Below are 21,007 nucleotides of genomic sequence, written 5' to 3'. Positions count from 1 at the left end.
ATATGCCATGTGGATGCATGTAAGTCATATTGCAAGCACATGTGGATGCATGTAAGTCATATTGCAAGCAAAATCGAGCTGTCCAAAGGCATTTGCATGTGCACCATGACAAAATCGCACTCTTGAGATGCAAATGCAAGTTTTAAAAAGTCAACAAACAAGCATGTAGTGCAAAATCGAGGTCTTGGGAGGTGATTGCATGTCATGTATTTAAGCATATGCTAAAATCGCACTCTCAAGATGTCATTGCATGTTTTAAATATGCAATGCATTTACATGTCTAAGCCAAAGTTGGGTTCACTAGATGCATTTTTACATGTATTCTATTTTCAAAAATAACATATAATAGATTTGCATCACTTATGTTTTCTATTTAGCATACGTCTAAATGATTATTGAGAAAATATCACTTAAAGGGGTCAAATACAATATTTGCACTCTATAGTTTACATATTATGTGTAAATATATTTGAAAAGTAACATTTCACTTAAATGTTTTAAAATAAAACATTAAAGTAAATCTTAACGTTATATGGACTATATAGTGCATAGAGTCACTTAAGTGAAAAATCAAAAAGCAACTCAACATCTAATTATAACATAAAGTGTGTTATAGTCACTTAAATCACTTAAATGATAAATCTGAAGTGATCAAGTAACTTGAAAACATAGCATAAAGTCATTTTAAGTTATATTTTTCAAAAAGTGCAACTCAACATTAGAATACAGCATCAATATTTTAAATATGCAATTGGACTTGGGGAACCCACTTCTTAGATGCTAAAACCTTGATATTTTTTCATTGAAAACTCTAATTAAGCCCCAAGATATATCGAATCGAAGGGAAAACTGAAAGCAAGCAATTGAAGGGAACCAAAAGATCAAAACAATCTAAACAAACACTTGAAAATGCAAAAAAGGACTTTGAAGACTTCAAAAATCAAGTATATGCTAACAAACTGTAAAAACGAAAAAGAGTTGACGATAGCCTTTAGTAAAAGAATCCATTCTATGAATTGGGAATGATAAGTAGATCAATCTTTTCCAACTAAATATTGAATTATCTTGGATAAATGCAAAACTCAATTGAAAAAGTTTTGTACTACATCACAAAATGGAGGACAACAATATCATAATCTAAATATAATAACAAATACAAATTAGATGCAATCCTTGGGGAAGGTCACTTACAGATATATGGCCAGCAAAGATTTTAAGAATATGGGGATTAGAGTGGTAAGGAAAAAAATATCTAGTCAAAAGAATTCATTATAGATGACTACATTCAAGGCATCGCCGGAGAACTATGGCAGACCAAGCATAGTATATGAGGAGAATCATAAGTTGTTAGGATTAAATACTTGCAGAAATTATATATAGCAGACTTGATATAGACAGTGATCATTGAATATGGATGAGGATCAGCGTTTAATGTTTAGGGCAGTTTGCATATAGGTTCAACCTTTTATGTGTTCCTCCATACTCTCGAGCATCCTCGAGTATAAATCAAGGGGTGTATTGGTCGTCAGATACTGGGCGATAAGAAGTGTATATAAAAAATGGGAACAACCAAAAAAATCCTATGTGGATATCTAGACTACGGGGAGGATCATAGTCAAATGTTTGGGATCAAACAATACTAATCAAATGCATACATACATAGACAGATAAGAACAGACTATTGGAGAGGGCACGAAATATATTACGTATACCATAGAGCAAGGATATGAGAAACGAAGGGCCAAGGATAAAATAGCGATATTGATGGAACAAATGAATCAATGGTGTATAGGCAATTCAGCCACATTAGCGATTAAGACAACATATCATCAAACTTGATATGTTGGCTAAATAATGCTCTCGAACAATGACTCGCATATTGCAATACCCATTTGATGGAATAGGGAATGAGTCTCTGATACAAGAAGAAAATAAAAAAATTAGAATCGATAGTATACAAACTTGCTAGGTAACCAAATTTATTTGCTCACCACTGTTGCGGAAGATCGTACAAGCTAACATAGGCGGAATCCATTATGATAAAGGAATATATTATGGTTCATGCAGTTAAGAGTAACTATTGACGAGTCATTTCAGTGCATGACGCATTAAGGTTTGGTTAATACTAACCTCTTGTTATTATTACAAATTTATGGTTAGACATGACAAATTAGTATGAGAGATGCATACCACGACAGCTCCTTTCTCAAAGTATCATGCCCAAATAACCACTAACAAATACTTCCAAGAATATGTAAAAGTGATTTATAGGTGGTATATCTTGAATTGGATCGATCTATAATAGATTGATTGAATATACTATGTAAGGATCATATTACATTCTAAATGTTGTTGACTGAATCCAAGACAGCAATAAATAACAAGCTCATTTAACTTTCTTTGTTAAGTGTAAGATTTAGAAGAAGGGAGTAAGAGGAGTAAGTTATTGTCTCAATAATAAAGGAAAACTAAGTAAGGGACATTACACATTTGGATTATAGCAACATATTTCCTTATTAAAGGAAGAGAAAAGATTTATATATTGATTCGCTTCATTCATTCCATCCCCTAGAATACATCATATCAAATACACATATGATCTTTGTAAGAGAAAGAGAATAAATAGATATATCTAGCCCGGCAAAAATTAAAGGAGTGTCCATCATAAGAGAATCTCTCCATAAAATATATATTTTCGGATACAAGTAATCCACTATAAATATACATATAAGGGTTGCATATTGATCATATTATTCAGCACAAGGTCAAATAGCATAAGAAAGAGAGATTGGAGAAATTAGCCCCACTCACCGAATGCGGGGCATTACAAGGACTAGGTCACAACTGAAATCATTCTCACATGCTTATGTAGCAATTGCTTCTGATCCACAACCATTCAAGGAAGCATCAAGGGTTCCTAAGTGGGACAAAGCTATGGAGGAAGAGTATAACTCTTTGATGAAAAACAACACTTGGGACTTAGTTACTCTTCCTAAGGGAAGAAAGCTGGTTTGTTGTAAGTCAATCTATCAAACCAAGTTTGTAGCAGATGGAAGTGCGGATAAGTATAAGGCTAGACTTGTTGTAAAAGGTTTCTCACACATTCCTGTTGCTGACTATATTGAGACTTTTGCACTGGTTGCCAAGATGAACTCCATTTGTTTGACACTTGCTATTGGTGCAATTCATGGTTGGGTTGTACATCAGATGGATGTGAAGAGTGCATTTTTTATGTGAAGAGTACATTTTTACATGGGGATCTTCTTGAAGAGATTTATATGGAGCAAACACAAGGATTCATACAGGATACTACTATGGTTTGTAGGTTGACAAAGTCTATTCAATGTACTTAAATAAACTCCAAAGGCTTTGTATGCTAAGATGGATTCCTTTCTCTTAGCAAGTTTCACCAGGTGTTATTCAGATTCAAATGTCTACATTTTCGAGAGGGATGACTCACACTTGATACTCATGCTTTATGTTGATGACTTGATCATTACAGAGAGTACATCATACATCATTAACAGTGTCAAGTCTTCTTTTCAGGATAGATTTGCTACGACAGACTTGGGTTTACTTCATTATTTCCTTGGAATTGAGATCAAACAATCTTCAGCAGGGATAACACTTTCTCAGCCCAAGTATCCTCTCGATTTACTTGCTCGATTTCACATGATTAATTGCAAGGTTGCACCTACTCCCCTTCTTCGAGGTGTCAAGTTAGAGGCTAAGTATACCACACCATTTGTTATGTTATATTGTATGGACAACTTGTTGGAAATCTCATCTTCTTGACACATACACACCCTGACATAGCTTTTGCAATTGGCATAGTTTCTCACTTCATACAAGAGCCACATGAGCTTCATTAGAAGGAAGCCAAACGCATCTTGCACTACATACAAGGTATTACTAAGTAATTTGTAAAATACTTGCTTGTTATTAACAAAGACTAAAAGGTAAATTTATATAAATAAATTTTTTTTAAACGATATTTCCTTAGGAAATGATCGTAAAGAATAGAAACATTCTATTCTATCAAAGAAAGCTAAAAAATAAAGCAAACTAGATATTTACAATAGATAACCATTAACTAATAATAGAAAATTTATCTATTATCATAATACCCTCCCTTAATGTTTAATCTATCTAGAACACCCAGTTGTCCTCCGAATTTGACAAACTTATCAAGACCAAGAGGCTTAGTGAGAATGTCTGCACTCTGATCTATGGTAGGAACATACCGCAAATCTATAGTCTAGTCTATTTATGTTTCTTGGTGAGATTGTATGAAGTTTAACAGCATCCACATTTTTAGTATAGTATAGTCTAGTCTTCAACTAGTTGTCATATGTAATGACAATGAACATCCACATGCTTGGTTTGTTCATAGAACATTGGATTTCGTGCTAGCTTGATAACGCCTTCATTATCAGCAAATAGAGTAGTTGGTCCTGCTGGTGACATCTGCATATCTCCAAGCATCCGATGAAGCCAAACAGCTTCACATCCTACCCTAACAGTCCCTCTGTATCCAGTCTCTGTAGAGGAGAGAGAAATTGCCTGCTACTTCTTACTAGTCCATGTGACTGCACCGGATCCCAAACTGAACACATATCCAGAAGTTGACTTTTTATCATCAACAAAGCCTGTCCAATTTGAATCTGTGAACCCACTGACTTTAGGATTAGAACTTCGAGAGTACAGAAGTTCATAATCCGAAGTGCCATTCACATAACGAAGCACACGCTTTGTTGTCATCCAATGATCAGCCTTAAGAGCTATCATAAAGCGTGAAATATAGCTGACTGCAAAGCTAATATCAGGCCTAGTTGCAGAGAGGTAGATGAGGCTGCCTACTAGTTGCTTGTATGTAATTTCATCAACAAAAGGAGAATCAGACTTTGTAGATAACTTGAGACCTTTCTCCATAAGTCTAGATGCGAGCTTGCAATCATGCATACGAAATTTGTCTAACAGGGCCCTAGCATATTTGGATTGAGAGATGAATATACTAAAAGACTGTTGCCAAACTTCAACACCTAGGCAATAATGCATGAGCCCAAGGTCAGTCATATCAAAAGACTGGCATAAATTTTGTTTGATACCCTGAATAAAAGATGTTGAACTAGGAATGATGATCAAATCATGCACATAAATAACTAGAAGGATGGTATCACTATCAATAGTCTTGATGTACAGATTTGAGTCTGTAGAACTCCTTTTGAAGCCTTGATCACTAAGGTACGTATCAATTTTTATGTAACATGCCCGAGGGGCCTACTTCAAGCCATAGAGGGCTTTTACCAATCTGAGAACCTAATGGTCTTTACTAGAAACCTTGAAACTAGGAGGCTGTGTCATGGAGACCTCTTCATGGAGATCACCATTCAAGAAAGCACTCTTGACGTCCATCCGATGGACCTTCCAGCCAAACTGTGCTACCATGGCTAGGACTAATCTAATAGTGCTCATCTTTGCAGTAGGAGGAAAGGTCTCCTCATAATCAATGCCCTGATGCTAAGAAAAGCCCTTCGCCACTAAATGAGCTTTGTACTTGTCAAAAGTACCATCCGATTTGTATTTGATTTTGTAAACCCATTTGCAGCCAATGGGTTTCTTTCCTATTGGAAGATCAAAAGGGACCTAGGTGTTATTCTTCAGCAAGCTCCGATGTTCAGATGTCATGGCTTGTTCCCACTCTAGAATTTCTTTAGCCTCGGAATATGTTTGAGGTTCAAACACACTATGAATGTTGGCCATGAGAGCAAAGTTAACAAAATCTGTAGTTTTGCTCTTTTTCCAAGTAGTTCTCCCATCAATGAGCTCATCATCACAAAGATCAACAAGCGTCTTAGCCCACCACTTAGGCCCAATAGGGGAATAACCAACATGAGTTTTTGGAGATGCTTGATCAACAGGTTCCTCATCAGAAGAATCTGGATCAAACTCAAGTGAAGCATCTACAAAACGAGGTGACCTTGCTGAAGAAGCTGGAGGTGTCTGTACAAATATCACTGGTATAACTAGAGCTGTAGGAGCTACTAAAGCCCTCCCATTAGGTGGACCTAATGGAAGCCAAACTCCCAAATCATGAGTCATAATAGGTTGTTCTGCTAGATCAGGAACAGGAGAAACAGGCATGAATGGTCTTCATTGCTCATTAAAGACTACACCTCGACTGTAGATGAGACGAGAGATGTCTCAACATCAATCAAGCGATAGGCTTTGTGAAGACTGTTGTATCCGCAAGCATGAGTTTCTGACTCTTGGCATCCAACTTGGTGCGTGACGCATCAAGGATCCAAACAAAAGCAAGGGAGCCAAAAATCTTTAGGTGACTAATTCTAAGCTTGCGACTTGACCAGGCCTCTTCCAAAGTTTTACCTTTGACCACTACTGTGGGTGACCAGTTCAACAGATAAACTGCAATGTTAACTACTTCTGCCCAAAACTTCTTCGGAACATGTCTGTGTTCAAACATGGATCAAGCCATCTCGATGATTGTCATGTTCCGACATTCAACTACACTGTTATGTTGTGGCATGAGGGGTGTGGTTGATTGGCATTTGATGCCATGTGTATCCAAGAAGTTGGAGAAAACATTAGAACAAAATTCCCCCCCATTGTCTGATCTAAGAGTAATAATAGATTTCCCAGACTCTTTTGCAACTAAAGGTTTAAACTTTTGAAATACAGGAAATGCATATGATTTCTTTTTAAGGAAATACACTCACATTTTTCTACTGAAATCATCAACAAACAAAAGAAAATATCTGAACCCAAGAATAGAAGGAGTGGCCATAGGCCCGTAGATATCGGCATGTACAAGCTAAAGTTCCTAAGAAGCTTGCCATGAGTCGCCACTGGTGAAAGGTGTGCGATGTTGCTTCCCAGCCTGGCATGCATCACAAACTCCAAGTTGTTGAGTCTGAATCCCTAGCAATCCAAGAACAAGTTCATCCTGAACAATTTGTGAGAGAAATGCACATTTAAGTGCCCATATCGTGTATGCGAAAGTGTGCTAACAGAAGACCACCAAGTGGCTATAGCTAAGTCCTAAGAATTACTAGACTCGGTAAGTCTGAAAAGACCATGATCCTCAAGACCCACTGCAACAGTAGACTTAGTCGCCCGGTCAATGATGGTGCACTGATGTAAATTGAAGGTGACTACCAAGTGTGGAGAATGTCGCAGCAACTGACGAACTAAGAATAGATTTAGTTCCATCCATAGAACATAGTACACATCAAGGAATATGACATTCCTCCCAACAGACTGAATCTAAATGTTGCCTTTAGTGACAACTATGTACTCTTCTCCGCCACCAAAAATAACAAAGTTTGAATAAGGCTGGTAGTCAGTAAACCAGTCTCTACGGTGAGTGAAATGACGAGAGGCACCTAAATCAATGTGCCAAGCAAATGACTTGACATGATCTACAGGTCTTTTAGCTATGAAGGCGTAAAAGGCAGATTCCACCTGCTCAGTGTGCTCTGCACTGTTCTCTTTGGGTTGCGAACCTAATTGCTTAGACTGTGCAGCTAAGCATTTCCGACATTCAACCTTCATGTGTTCAAACTTGTGGCAGTAGTTACATTGAATGTTCTTTCGAAAACCATCTAATGCTAATGCAAAAGACTTCTGTTGAGATGCCTATTGAAACTTGTCTTTATCCTTCTGAACGGATTTCAAAGCAATGGCTTGCTCTATGGAGCTGCTACCGAACTGTTGTTTCCACCGATCTTGTTGAAGCAGCAGGGTGCAGAGATCAGTGAATTTCAAATCAACACCAGAAGTTGTGATATTGAGTCTCAATAAAATGCTCATAGGATTTTAGTAAACTCCGAAGAGTAATAACCACAATATCCTCTTTCTCAATCTTGTGACTGATGGTAAGTAATTGATCACAAATTTTCTGAATCCGATTCAAGTGTGCCTGGAGCGAGGTGCGCTCATCCATGACAATAGAAATCAAAGTGTTTTTCAAAAAGAAGGCTCTACTTTTGTCAGAAGTCTCATGAAGACCTTTAAGATGTGTCCAAATCTCGACAGCTGTCTTGCCAGATGGAATTTGAGAAAGATGATCATTAGCCAAGGATAATTTGAGAAGTGTCACTGCCTCGCGATTATTCAGATCCCATATATCTTGATCAGAACCAACAGCACTCAGACGCTTCGCAACACCGAGAACAAGTTGATTGATGTTCCGATATTTAAAAATTGCAATGATTTGTTGCTTACAAGTGCCATAATTGCAACCATTAAATTGAAAGTTGTGCTCAAGCAGAATGTTTGTTAGAGATGTCATGGCATGTTTTTCAATGAAAAAATGTGAAAATCTGTTAAGGCACGTTTTTTTGCAGCAAAAAGACGAAAGACCTTGAAAAATTGAAGTGTGACCCAAAAGAGAGCTCAAAAAACCCAGAAGGAATATGGTGTCATTTTCTGGATTCGCTACTCGAAAATTGAGGCACGCAGAAAAATCTATCGACAACCTAGTTGAGCTCTCGAAAAACCCACTAAGAATCTAAAATAAAATAAAAATTTCGAGCTCAAAAACTAGGGTTTCAAAAAAAGTACAGTCAGCAGCCATGAATGGTCGAAAAATTGCAGAAATACTGAGGTCTTCTGATAAAACCGTCGAGTTTGCTTCAAGGATGGATGAACAAGGTTGAATACTGCTGAACAAACACCAAAGAAATGGCGTAGCAAGCGTGAGGAGTAAGACTAGAAGGCAAAAACCCGTCTGCAGAAAAAATGGCTTTTTTTTGCAAAAAACGGGATTTAAAACACAATTTTTTGTGGTTTGTAGCAGCGCAAGCCCCTCACAGACGGGAGTAGTAGGTTTGTAGCAGTGTCGAGTTCCTTAGCCTACAAAAATGGGAGCAATAAAAAACACGAGTTTGTTAAAAAATTGCGATTTTTGGAGGGCTGGCTGCTCTGAAAAAAACAAAAAAATCAGATGGGATGCAAGCTTGTTTTCGTTTACGAACTAAAGATCATTCAATCTTCATATAGATTCAATGATTTGTTGTTGATGACCCTCCAAAAATCCAAACAGAAACCCTAGCTAGGTTTTTTTTCAAGCAAGAAAGCTCTGAAATTATTTCAACAAAAATTTAACAAATAATTTCAAAAATAAATTATAATTTTTTTTGAAAGAATTTGAAGTACTGGATTTGATACCATGTTACGAAGTAATTGGTAAAATACTTGGTTGTTATTAACAAAGACCGAAAGGTCAATTTAAACAAAAGAATAAAACGATGTTTCCTTAGAAAACAATCATAAAGAATAGAAACATTATATTCTAACAGAAAGCTAAAAAACGGAAGTAGACTATAGCTAACTAGATATTTACAATAGATAACCATTAACTACTAATAGACAATTATCTATTATCGTAATATAGGGTACACATACATATGGGATACACTATGCAGCAAGTACTAGACTAGAGTTGGTTGGATACACAGACTCAAATTATGCAAGCGATTTTAATGTCCACAAGTCTACTTCAGATTACACGTTCCATCTTGGTTATGGCCCCATTTGTTGGTAGAGTAAGAAGCAGGATTCTATTGCTCTTTCTTAAACTAAGGCTAAGTATTGAGGGATTGTTAATGAAGCTAAAGAGGCTATATGGTTACAACATATCCTAAAGTAGTTTGCTTTCACCATCCCACAACCTACGGTCATTCATTGTGATAATAAGAATGCTACTAAGATCTCAAAACATCCAATTCAACATTTGCAAACAAAACACATTGAGGTTCATATGCACTGCATCAGAGAGCTAACATAGGACCAATCATTGAGCTGCGATATTGTCCTATAGTAGAGCAAATTGCAGACATCTTTACCAAAACCTTCACTGAGGTCAAGTATTTTCATTTGCAAGATCTCTTGGGGGTACAAAATATTTCACTAAGGGGATTACTTGACCTTTCTTCTATCTTATGGGGGGAATCATTTTGTTAGCATAAATGCTGATAATATTACTATGGGGGGTATCATAGCATTGTTGGAGACATTATTCAGAGCTTATGTGTTGCATTCATGACAGTGTTCGTCATTGATGTCAACATATACCTTATTCTGTGAAGACTTCCAGAATTACGGAGAAAGAATTGTTTGGTGCGATCGACAGTCAATGAATTTGGTTATGTGTAGTTGGGAACATAATCAATAATGTCTAAGGATATTACAGTTAAGAGTGCAAAAAGAAATCTGGAGATAAGACAAAGTTATGTTATGCTTTCTAGAGGTAGCTTTCAGAGAGAGTTTCAAGAAAGCAGTTACTGCTAACTTGATTATATCTTTTAACAGAGATGTAATCTAGTAAACAAGCTTAGAGGAAGGTCAGAGACATGTTGAAGACTCTATGTTCCAAATGGCAAAAACAAATGTTCATTCTATGAGGTTTGGTGAAAACTGTTCAAAAGGTGTTTTCTGTGAGCCAACTATTGCAAATATCTTCGTAAACAAAGAGTATAGTTGTAATGTAACATATATTGTAACATCTTCATGTTGTCCTATATTATTGTAAATTGGAAAAACCTCAAGCCTGACTCAATACTTGTTTTAGGACTTGGTATAAAGGAAAGGTCATGTCCTTGTGGCAAAGAGTGGAACTATGACGTATTGATCAGTAAGATCATAATGCGAACTTGAATGCAAACTTGGCTAATTATGAGCAGAGATTGATGTTGAGGATGTACTATAAGCTTCAAAGGAATTGTATTGGCAAATTTGTTTAGTCAGCTCAAAGATCTTGAATATGCTTACCTGGAAGATTGTCTAGTGAAGGCTGCTTTTGAGGCTATTTGGACAATGGGTTAAGTTGTCCTCCTTTCAACTCCTAATAGGATTGGCACAGCTCCTAACAAGGTTAGAAGCTCCTAACAGGGACTCATATGTACTGATTGTATTTCATTGTCTCCTAACAAAGTCCATCATTTCCCAAGGAATTTTTATAATAGTACATCATCTTGTGGGCATCATTCCCATCGTGGTTTTCCCTTTGAACAAGGGTTTCCCTAGTTAACATATCTAGTGTTATTGTGCATGGTTATCTTTCTATGGTTGTTGCATTTATTGTTTACATGTTTCAGAATTAATAAAGTTATTGACAGTTGTTGTAATTACATATACGATTCAACCCCCCCAAAAAAAAAAAAAAACTTTGTGGACTTTACTTTCTAACACTTTTCCTCACATGAGGTCTTCTCTCTCATTTTTATTTATCTCCCTTTTTGGAGGGGGGGGGTTTTCCCATGTGGTTTTCCTTCTTTCTCTACTTTATGAGAGATAGCATTGCATATTTTTTGTACTTACAGTTTGTAAACGAGTACCTAACATGATGGTTTCCATTTTTATATCAACATTACTCATTAGATCTATTACAATATCCATGATGTCTTGACTCTTGATGTACAAGGGTTTCCCTTATCTCCTCTATTAACTATTCCTGATCTGCATTTATTGAAATTGGCAATTACCATTTTATATTTCATATTTATTGAATTATTGCATAAATCAGAATTTTAATTGACAAAAAATGGACATATTCAACTGTAATTTTGCCAAGGGACATTACAGAATCAGCCCCTGCAGATGTTCCTCCATGCCAGCAGGCATGCACCTGATCTGAATCGTGGAGCCTAAACTTCTTTGTTGCATGCCCTCAAGGATCATTTAGAAGAAAAACCCCTCCATTGACACCCTTGGTGCTTGTCCCCACCACAATGGTATCGCAAGTGAGGTCTCAGGGTCAAGCCCTGCAAAGCGTAGGGGGTAAGCCTTTCAGATGGTAGGGCATACACATGTCTGTTGGATGCTACATGACACCACTCTCATAGCAAACTTTGTGCTCATCCTCACATCCAGGTAAGTCTTTCACATAGTGGCACGTCATAATAATTTCTCCTAAGTATTTTCTTTATATTTTTATAGCAGAACTGTCCATAATGTTTTTGTGATTTGACTTCTACTAGTTGAAATTAATTGAAATACATGTAATCTGCAAGTTTTGAACATTGTTGTGAAGTACACAACACAACTTACTATTTTTTAGCCATCAATGAAAATGATATGTGCTGCTGAGCTGTACATGGCAATATCCGAAGAATTTATAATTTAATCAGTTCCAAGTTCCAATGACTGTACAAAAATATACATAAAAAATCATCTTTATCACTATTACCACCATTTTTTATTGATTGCATGCATTTAGAATTTCAGACTAATTTGTTCCTCGGTCCAATACTTCTCTGAATGATCATATGATATCCAATCAGTAGCACAAGCTTGGCAATTTTAAATAAACCTTAGAAAACGGACCAGCATCTAAAGTCTGACTGTTACAATGACGATGTTTGACTTACACACCTTCAAAATGTAAAAACCATAGTTACCATTAATATAACAACAATGCATGGATTGTTCCAAGGAAGTGCTCGAAAATTATTAATGAATGCATTATGAAGGACATAGATACAAACCAAAATTTCTGTAGCATGCTTGATATAATCTTGCACCCCATCTTGCCAAAGCTCGTCAGGATGATCCCTTAGTTGGTTTTGCACCCATCTGCCCAAAAAAAAGTATGCATGAATTAGTAACAATCTATTGAAAATATATGAGCATACAACATCAACTAATAGTGGCATACACTACTTTAACATAGAAAACAGAGGAAAATAATATTCAAATACCTCATTTGGTCAGCAGCAAGGTTGCATGGGGAGGCATACCAACACCCCTAGGATGCATACCCACGTACCGGATACACGTACCCAAGTACCGGGTACCCAATGGAGAGCATCATAGCTAAGGACCTTGTTTAAGAATTTTATATCTTGTTGTTTATCAAGCTTTATTCAATACTAATCAATTTGAAACTTTGAAACAATACTAACAGTAAACTTTATCACTATTCAAGTCAGAAGTTTATCATTTGCAATCATAGTAACATGGGGACGCGTCCCCGGCATTTTTGCCCACTGCACCCAAGTCGGAGACACACCTAGGACAAGGAGATGATGTTCCCACGTCCCCAACGGTGCCACCAATTTGCAGTCAGCAAGAGGATGGGAACACGTCCCTTGACCCAGCTAAGGACGGACGGCCGTCCCCTGTTTTGGGACATTAAAAAGTGCAACAAAAAAAAAATTAAAAGATTTTATTATTTTGTTTTTTATTGTTTGCTAACCCTAGGGTATGTGGGGCCCATTTAGAGGTTGAAATCCCATTAAATCTCTATGTTTTCTCCTATTCGTTTCATGGTTTTCCAATTTTTGCAACAGCAGCAAGAAGAGTGAAGAGCTCATAGAAGGGTGATTATTTGAGTAAAGAGAATGTGTGGAAAGCAAAGAGTAAGGAGCAAGAAGAAGAGGAAAAGGAAGATTTTTTAGCTTGCTCAAGAGATTTCTAAAACAAAAGATAGGATTTTTCATGGTTTTTTAATATTATTTTCTGATTTTTCAAATCAAGATCATTGTTTTTTGTTTCTAGTTTCTAGTTTTTAGTTCATAGTTGAATTTCATGTCTAGATTTTACAAGATGTTTCTTGTCTCATTTTCAAATTTTTGTTGCTTAAATTTAAATTGCAATGATAGTGATTTTGAAGAAAGGCGTAGGCTGAAAGCATGAATTTATTTTATATTTTTTTTCATCTTGTGAAATGTAGTGTGAAAATGAGCTCCCAAGGTCATGACACAAGTGGGTCAAATCACAGTGATGATGAGATGGATTTGGAGGCCCATTCTCATAGCAGCCAAGAAGATTATAACCCTGAGGCTGAGCATGATGAACAGAATGAGGAAATAGATTCACAATCAACAAATAATTGGCCACCCTGTCCACCAGCGAAAGATTGCCCCTCCACTCTTTTGGCAAAGTGAGCTAGGGCTAATTATGACCCTAAATCTCTTCTTGCATAGTTTGCAACAAGGATAACTGCACGAACAGCTACAAGTAGTGGTACAAGGAGGTGGAAATGCAACATTTGTGGAACAAAATGGTTTATGAGCATCACTAGAGTGAATGCACATTTCCTCTTTTGGACAGGAAAAGGTGTGCATGCATGCAAGTTCTCGATGAAAGAAAAAAATTGCATTATAGAATTGAGTTCACCATGCTTTGGCATGTTCCAGCTGACTTAGGAGTTGAGGTACCTACCACCTTGACTGGTAGGCAACAGGTCCAAAGTCTTCAGCAGGCTTATGAGAGGGAGCAGCCACATTTTTCTATTCCTAGACCACAGCAAAGAGCTACATCATTTGGAGGGGCAGCCTCGGGTCCTTCTACATCTAATACTATGCCTAAAGCACAATCCAGCAAAGGGAAAAGAAAGGTGTCATCTGAAAGTAACCCCATTGCTAAACTATTTAATGCCCGCTTGAGAGAGATAGAGGATGTCATTGGTAGATTTCTTTTTCTAATGGCATCCTCTTCATGTGACACGGTCTCCTTATTATAAGGAGATGATGCAATTGGTGGTAAGGGAAGGAGGATCATCATTTGTAACACCAAGTGAGCACAAATTGCAGACTACAGTCTTGGATAAAGAGTATGCCAAGATTGCTATAGAGAAGGAGAACTTGAGGCCAGTTTGGGAGTATGGTTGTAATAGCATCATGGATGGGTGGACAGACATTAGGAACTATCCACTCATCAATGTCATCATTACATGCATAGAGGGGCTATTTTTCTCAGGGTTATTGATTGTTCAAGGCATCGAAAGGATGTTGATTTTCAATTTAATATACTTCGGGATGCTATTGAGGAGGTTGGGCCACAAAATGTGATCCAAGTAGTGACAAATGCAACACCTATGCGTAGAGTTGCAAGGAGACTTGTTAAAACAACTTACAAACATATTTGGTGGAGTCCATGTTGTGTGAATCTCATTAACAATGCACTAAAGGGCATGGGGAAGATTATCTAGATTAAGGGAGTTTAGTGAGCAATGTTAGAGATGTGCAGATGTTTATCTGCAATCACCACACATCACAAGCCCTTTTCAGGAGCTTTGCAAGGAAGGAGTTCCTGAAACCAGTTGAGACCCGATATGCATCCTACTTCATTCTTTTGGAGAAAATGATTGAGTTGTAAGAGCCATTACAACTCATGGTTATGACGAATGAGTGGAGTAGGTGGGATGGGTCCAGGACAAAGTAGGGGATGAGGGTGAAGGAGATAGTGAAGAGTGATATATTTTGAAGTGATGCAAAATACACTATCTCTATCATCACTCCAGTTTTCCAGTTCATCAAATATAGGGATGAGGATGCAGCTACCCTTGGAGAGGTGTATGAGTGCATTGATGCTATGCTTGGCCAAATGAAGGCAATTGTGCGAGAGAGGGGCCCCAATTTAGCATTTTACACTGAGCACATTCGGCCTATTATTTAGCGTAGATAGGACAGCCTCAACACTCCCTTACACATCGCTGCTTATGCATTGAATCCAAAGTGGTACATGCCTAGGCCTCATAGAGTTGCACCATTGAATGATGATGAGGTAATCTATTATCAATTTAGTATACTTGCAAGTTATAAGTTAGTATACTTGCACTTATGAATATTTAATTTTTTTAATCAACTGATTTTAAAATTTGAACTTTAAGTGAAGAAAGGATTCTTCAAGTGCATTGATAGAATGTATGACATTGGGACAGCAGGGAAGGTTCGCACTGAGTGGACAAATTTGCTACTCTTAAGGGCTATCCAGCTAGAGCAAAGGCCAACATAAAAACAATGGCACAAGAGGATCTTATTCTGTGGCAGAATTGTCATGGACCCAAATCAACAACTATCATAGTAGCCATCTATCTCCTATTGCAGGTTTCTTGTTCTTCAACTTTAGAACCTTTACTTTTCACTTTTACTTTTAGTTATGAATTTCAATTTTCTGATTCTCGTACTAGTCATTTGATTGCTATCTTAGGCATCTAGTTCTTTAGCTTTTGGGAGGAACTGGTCTACTTATAGCTTCAATGACTCTCTTAAGAGGAACAAACTTACCTCTGAGAAAGCAGAGAAGCTAGAGGTTGTACATTGTGCCTTGCATATCAAGGATCACAAAATACGTGTGTACAAGGAGAGCCCTGCAGCACAATGAAATGTAAAGACAGAGGAGCCATCACAAGTTGATGAGGATGCAGATACTTCTGATGCAAGGTTGGTTGGTGTTCCTCTCGCGGCTCTTACCCTTGAAGAGACTGAGAGTTTGGATGGTGAGTTTGTTGAACCTGAACCTCAGTTTGACATAGATGATTAAAGGCCTCTAGGAAGCCTCTACTGCATTTTGGTGGCCCTTGGGCCTTTGGTAGATTTTGTCTTTTGATTTTGTAGTTTGTACTTGATTTTTAATTGAGACTTGGATATGTAAAGTTTGAAACGTTGAACATTGAACATTAAGATCATATCATGGCTGATGCCACTTGATGTAATTAAGTTTATAATGCCATTGACTAATTGATGAGATAATGATACTCATACTTTTGCTAAGTTGATAATAGATATCTGTGACTTTTGAATTTGAATCTTCAATCTTTGATTATTAATTTTATTTGATATAAGTTAGAACTTAGAAATTAGGTCTCTTTTATTGTTCATTGGTCAATGTTCAATGCAATGTAAAACTAAACTAGCAATAGCGGTCTTGATGAACTTATACTTCATATTTATGTCATATATTGTTATACATCTCTTCATAATTAGCATTTAAAGCATCATATGTATAGTATATACTATATACCCCCATCCCCCGCCACCCTATCATCCCCAAATTGAGGCCCCTTTGTCCCCCCCATCCCGGAAACTTGTCCCCCGAGCCGGTGTAAGTATGTTTGCAATATGACATTGTTATACGATTTTTGATCTTCTTGTTCATATTTAAAGTCTGCTTTATCTGTTTTGCATCTAAACATTTAACATATATTATTAGTACAAACATATTGCAAATCTGAAACTGAAAACAATTTATTACATCTGCAAACTTCATCACTATTCTTGTTTTGAAAAACCATTGTTATGACTCATATTTTCAGAATTTCTATAAATATTAAATTATATTTATTCTTTAAATGATGTACCCGAGTACCCCCGTCCCTTCTTTTCAATAGTAGTCATACCCATACCCATACCCTAAGTACCAAGTATCCCCGTCCCCATGCAACCTTGATTAGCAATAATTTGAGAAAAACATTGCGACAAGAAAAATACATAACTGCTATCAAAAAAAAGAGACATACAGGCATTTTTATTCCTCTTAAGGCAATCTGGTGCCTTTCCTCAAAGATATTAACCGTCCATGGGAGCTGTAAGAAGCCTTGTTGAACATGTCAATACTGTATGGAAACTTCACTTAGGTCTTAACAATGTGGATGTCATTTCAATTCTTAAAAAAGATAGATGCCCCATAACATAGAAAATGCAAATGAAAGTGTCTCTTTATGCAATAATTTTTCTCCTCCTTATTTTATCTTCTTGTTTAAAAAAATGTTTTTTGATCTCTTCAAGAGGCCAATTCTTTCTTAACACCTACCAAAAAAATTGGAAAATAAGATGTTCTAAGCATATTCAACAACTGCCTCATCATCATTTGAGTTTGAAGGTTGATAGAGTTGGGACTATTGAATGGGAAGATTGGTTCTTATCACTCTCTATCTCAGACACCAACTTGTGAAGATTTCCAATTTACAGATGATTAGTTCACAAAATACAAAGATATAAAACAAGGGTGTGAAGGAGGTAAGATATTGAAATTAGACCAATAAATTTTCTTCAAATGGTGAACTAATGACTAGATTGGCTAAAACATGTGCTTATAGAAGACTTCTAATGACCACAGAAACACAAAAAATAGAAAAGAATTTTCATTATCACTCTGTTCAAATGTAGATTGGTGATTAATTTGACATAAAATATAAGCTTCAAATACCTTACATGATGACATATATATTTGATTTCAAAACGTGAGAGAAGAAACAAAATGTTCTAATAGATGAACAGATAGAATTCCTTGTTCCTAAATTTTTTATTCCCATGCTTGATTGATTACTCAGCCAAACTGGCACAAATTATCTAAACAGAGTGTCCTCAATTCAAATTTTAGGCATCTAAGTTCCCTTGTTTTCAAAAGCATATGCTATTAGGTTTTAATATTATTCACATTCAGAAACCTCATATCTTAGTTCCATGTCTTCCATGATCTTCCCATCCCAAATGAGTATTGATTTTACATAAAGTGTGCTCATTATTAATTTATTTACCTAATTTGAGTTGTCTCAATTAACTTCAGTATTTATCAACACTGTAATTCCTCAGAATTTCCAAAATCCTGCTCATCTAAGATCTGTCAATGTCTTCTAACATTAAAATTTGAAGATGTTCAATTTACATATCAGGTTCTGACCCTCCACTACAGTTTTAAAAACGAAGAGATTCCACAGCGCCTAGAGGTTGCAATTGTAACCTGTGTGTTAGCCATTATCCCTCTTGCAGCAATAACAAGATGTAAGAAAGGTCAGTTATAAAACTGGGATGAACTCAAAGAGTCATTTACAAATGCAACCTACCCTTTAGTATAGCTAAATTAAGTAATTAATAGAATGCATGTATCAACAATATCTGGCAGACAGTCAAATAATAGAACAATAAAATCCACATATAAGTGGTCAGACTTGGCATAGGTGATGCCAAGCATATCAATGTACTGAAATATGAATCAAACATCCAAAGGATATCCATCTGAATTAGAATTCCAATATTAAATAATCTTAGTGATACCATACAGCCTATGCAGGGAACTGTTTAGAAAAGTCTGTCAATGTTGCTCTCTGATTCAACTGCCTCCATTTTCTGTTAAATACCTCGTGTTGTTTTCAGGTCTGTGTGATGTTATTTCACAATCCCCACAAACAAATTCATCAAACCTCAAAATTCTCATTACATGAAAATTTTTTGCATTTATTAAGTTCAGAAGAATATGTTTTATATATTAAAACATGTTCTTTTGTTTAATCAATTAATTATTGATACATTAAAGGAAATTGATGGCATTTTTTAGCACAAAGAATATCATCCCTGAATAAGAAATGTTCCTTGCCCGTGCTATAAAAACATTTCATAGTGATAAATTAGATATTTTAGTTTCACTTGTATAAGTAAACATGACTTCTAACAAAGGCTGATGAACATATACCAAGTTAAAACCTAAAAGGAATTGAAACAAGAATGTGCAAAACCTTGCAAATTGAGAATTGAGTGCTCTCACGTGCTGCCTGGAGGATTCAGCCCTTTTAGCATCAAATGGTGGAACTGCCACTATCCTTTTTGGTCGAAACTGCTTGGTGAGATATACGAACCAATACAGTTAAGCTCATCAGTACTAAGCTCGTCAAAGCAAGCATGTGTAAAAAACAAAAGATAGGATAAATATCTCAAATGATACCAAAATGAACTGAAACTAAAAGGAAGAATGACTTACAGTAATAAAAATTGCATTAACCAAACCAACAATTTAATCATAATGACAAATTGCAATTAGACTGAAGGATACAAAATCGTGGCCAAATTTACAAGTATATTGCAATTAATAGCAATGACATGCCAAGAAACTTGGAATGTTAGTGCATATAACCCTAAGGGTAGTAATCAATCTAATGATGATATTTTTACTAATATTACACAGCTGTAAGTGAAACTAAAGAGTTATCTTAAAAGACAAGCTGCACAGTATTTTAATATTAATATGTACTTTGTAAAGAGTAACGATAATCCCATCTTGGATTTTGCATCAATACAATTTCAAATTTGCTTTGCAGTCCAATTTCCTGGCCTGACATTGGTATCGGAGTACAGGCAGAACTATTTTCATTTACATCAACAAATAGGTTGTTAGGGTTTGAACTTATACTCCATTTAGTTTCCTGCACATCACCATTTTTCTGTTCCACCCCAATCTGCAGTCCAATTTCCTGACCTGATATTGGTATCAGAGCACAGGGACTAGTATTTCATCTACACCAAGGAATAGAATGTTAGGATTTAGCCCTATCCTCCATCCAGTTTCTGCTGTTCCTTGTTTTCCTGTTCTCTCTCCAATTTGCAAACTAAGCACCCTTTTCAGAAGGCAAATTGGCTGGACTCCTTCAAGTTTCTTTACTTGTCGGTCTGCAAGGAATTTCCGCTTGCACTATTCTAGTTTGTGGCTGCCCAAAACAAATTGCCACCCCAGTTCATGACTTCTCAAAAGAAAACACAGTTTTTTTTCTTACCCTACTATTCCTAACACAATAGTTTTATATGGTTCTCAAATTCAAATTTGCAAATTTTGTTTTAAGAGTTTTAGGTGTTTGAGATTTACCAAAAAAAAAAATTCTTTCTTTTTTCAAAACTGCAGTATTTATTTCAGGGAGTTATAATCCATATGTAGCTGTAAGTATTAAAAATATATGCATACCGTTGTTTAAATGTGCATGATTTTAAAATAGAGGTATTATTGGGGAATTTTCAGACTGCTGAATAATGCAAGCAACTAATCCATTTTATCCTTGGTGCAAAAACACAAAGAAAAGAAACCTTGAAAAAACAAGTAACATGTACCTCTACAAAGCACTGTTGCTCCACTTAAAATACTACTTCCAACACCTAACATAGCTGCAACAATGGCATTTGTGGCACCAAACCTACAAATCACTGGGGAGAAATACAATAGTATTTTTCAACTTCCCATTTCTCCATTTACAAACTATTATTACTGTATAAAATCTGTGTTCATCAAAGATGCATTCATAGGATTTTTGCTTTGTACCTCTCTGAGGATGTATCGGTGGTACTGTGATGCCTTGGAAACATCCCACCATCATCCCCACTCAGAAGAATTTTCCCTAACCATTACAAAAACATAGGGACTTTGCAGGGATGGCTGGGCATCCCAAAGACAGCTAGAGACATCAATGATGTTCCATAACCATCCCGGAGATGCTTGGTCA

At 36.4% G+C, this 21,007-nt stretch overlaps 1 protein-coding gene across 1 annotated transcript in view; it reads right to left on the bottom strand.

Annotated features, from left to right (window-relative positions):
• Positions 1-21,007, bottom strand: part of LOC149551258 (Pleckstrin homology (PH) domain superfamily protein) — a 284,116-nt gene that overhangs the window by 222,749 nt on the left and 40,360 nt on the right. The window contains exons 2-3 of the mRNA XM_089786820.1: positions 19,259-19,356; positions 12,507-12,594 (exon numbers count right to left, since the gene is read on the bottom strand). Coding sequence (XP_089642946.1) covers positions 12,507-12,594; positions 19,259-19,356 — 186 coding nt within the window. The remainder of the gene's footprint in view (positions 1-12,506; positions 12,595-19,258; positions 19,357-21,007) is intronic.

Source organism: Cupressus sempervirens, chromosome 6, assembly GCF_028749045.1.
Source record: "Cupressus sempervirens isolate cs-2001-9-10 chromosome 6, ASM2874904v1, whole genome shotgun sequence".
NCBI classification, from domain to species: domain Eukaryota; kingdom Viridiplantae; phylum Streptophyta; class Pinopsida; order Cupressales; family Cupressaceae; genus Cupressus; species Cupressus sempervirens.
Note: the sequence above shows the minus strand (reverse complement) of the source record. Positions and strands in the feature narration are given on the sequence as shown.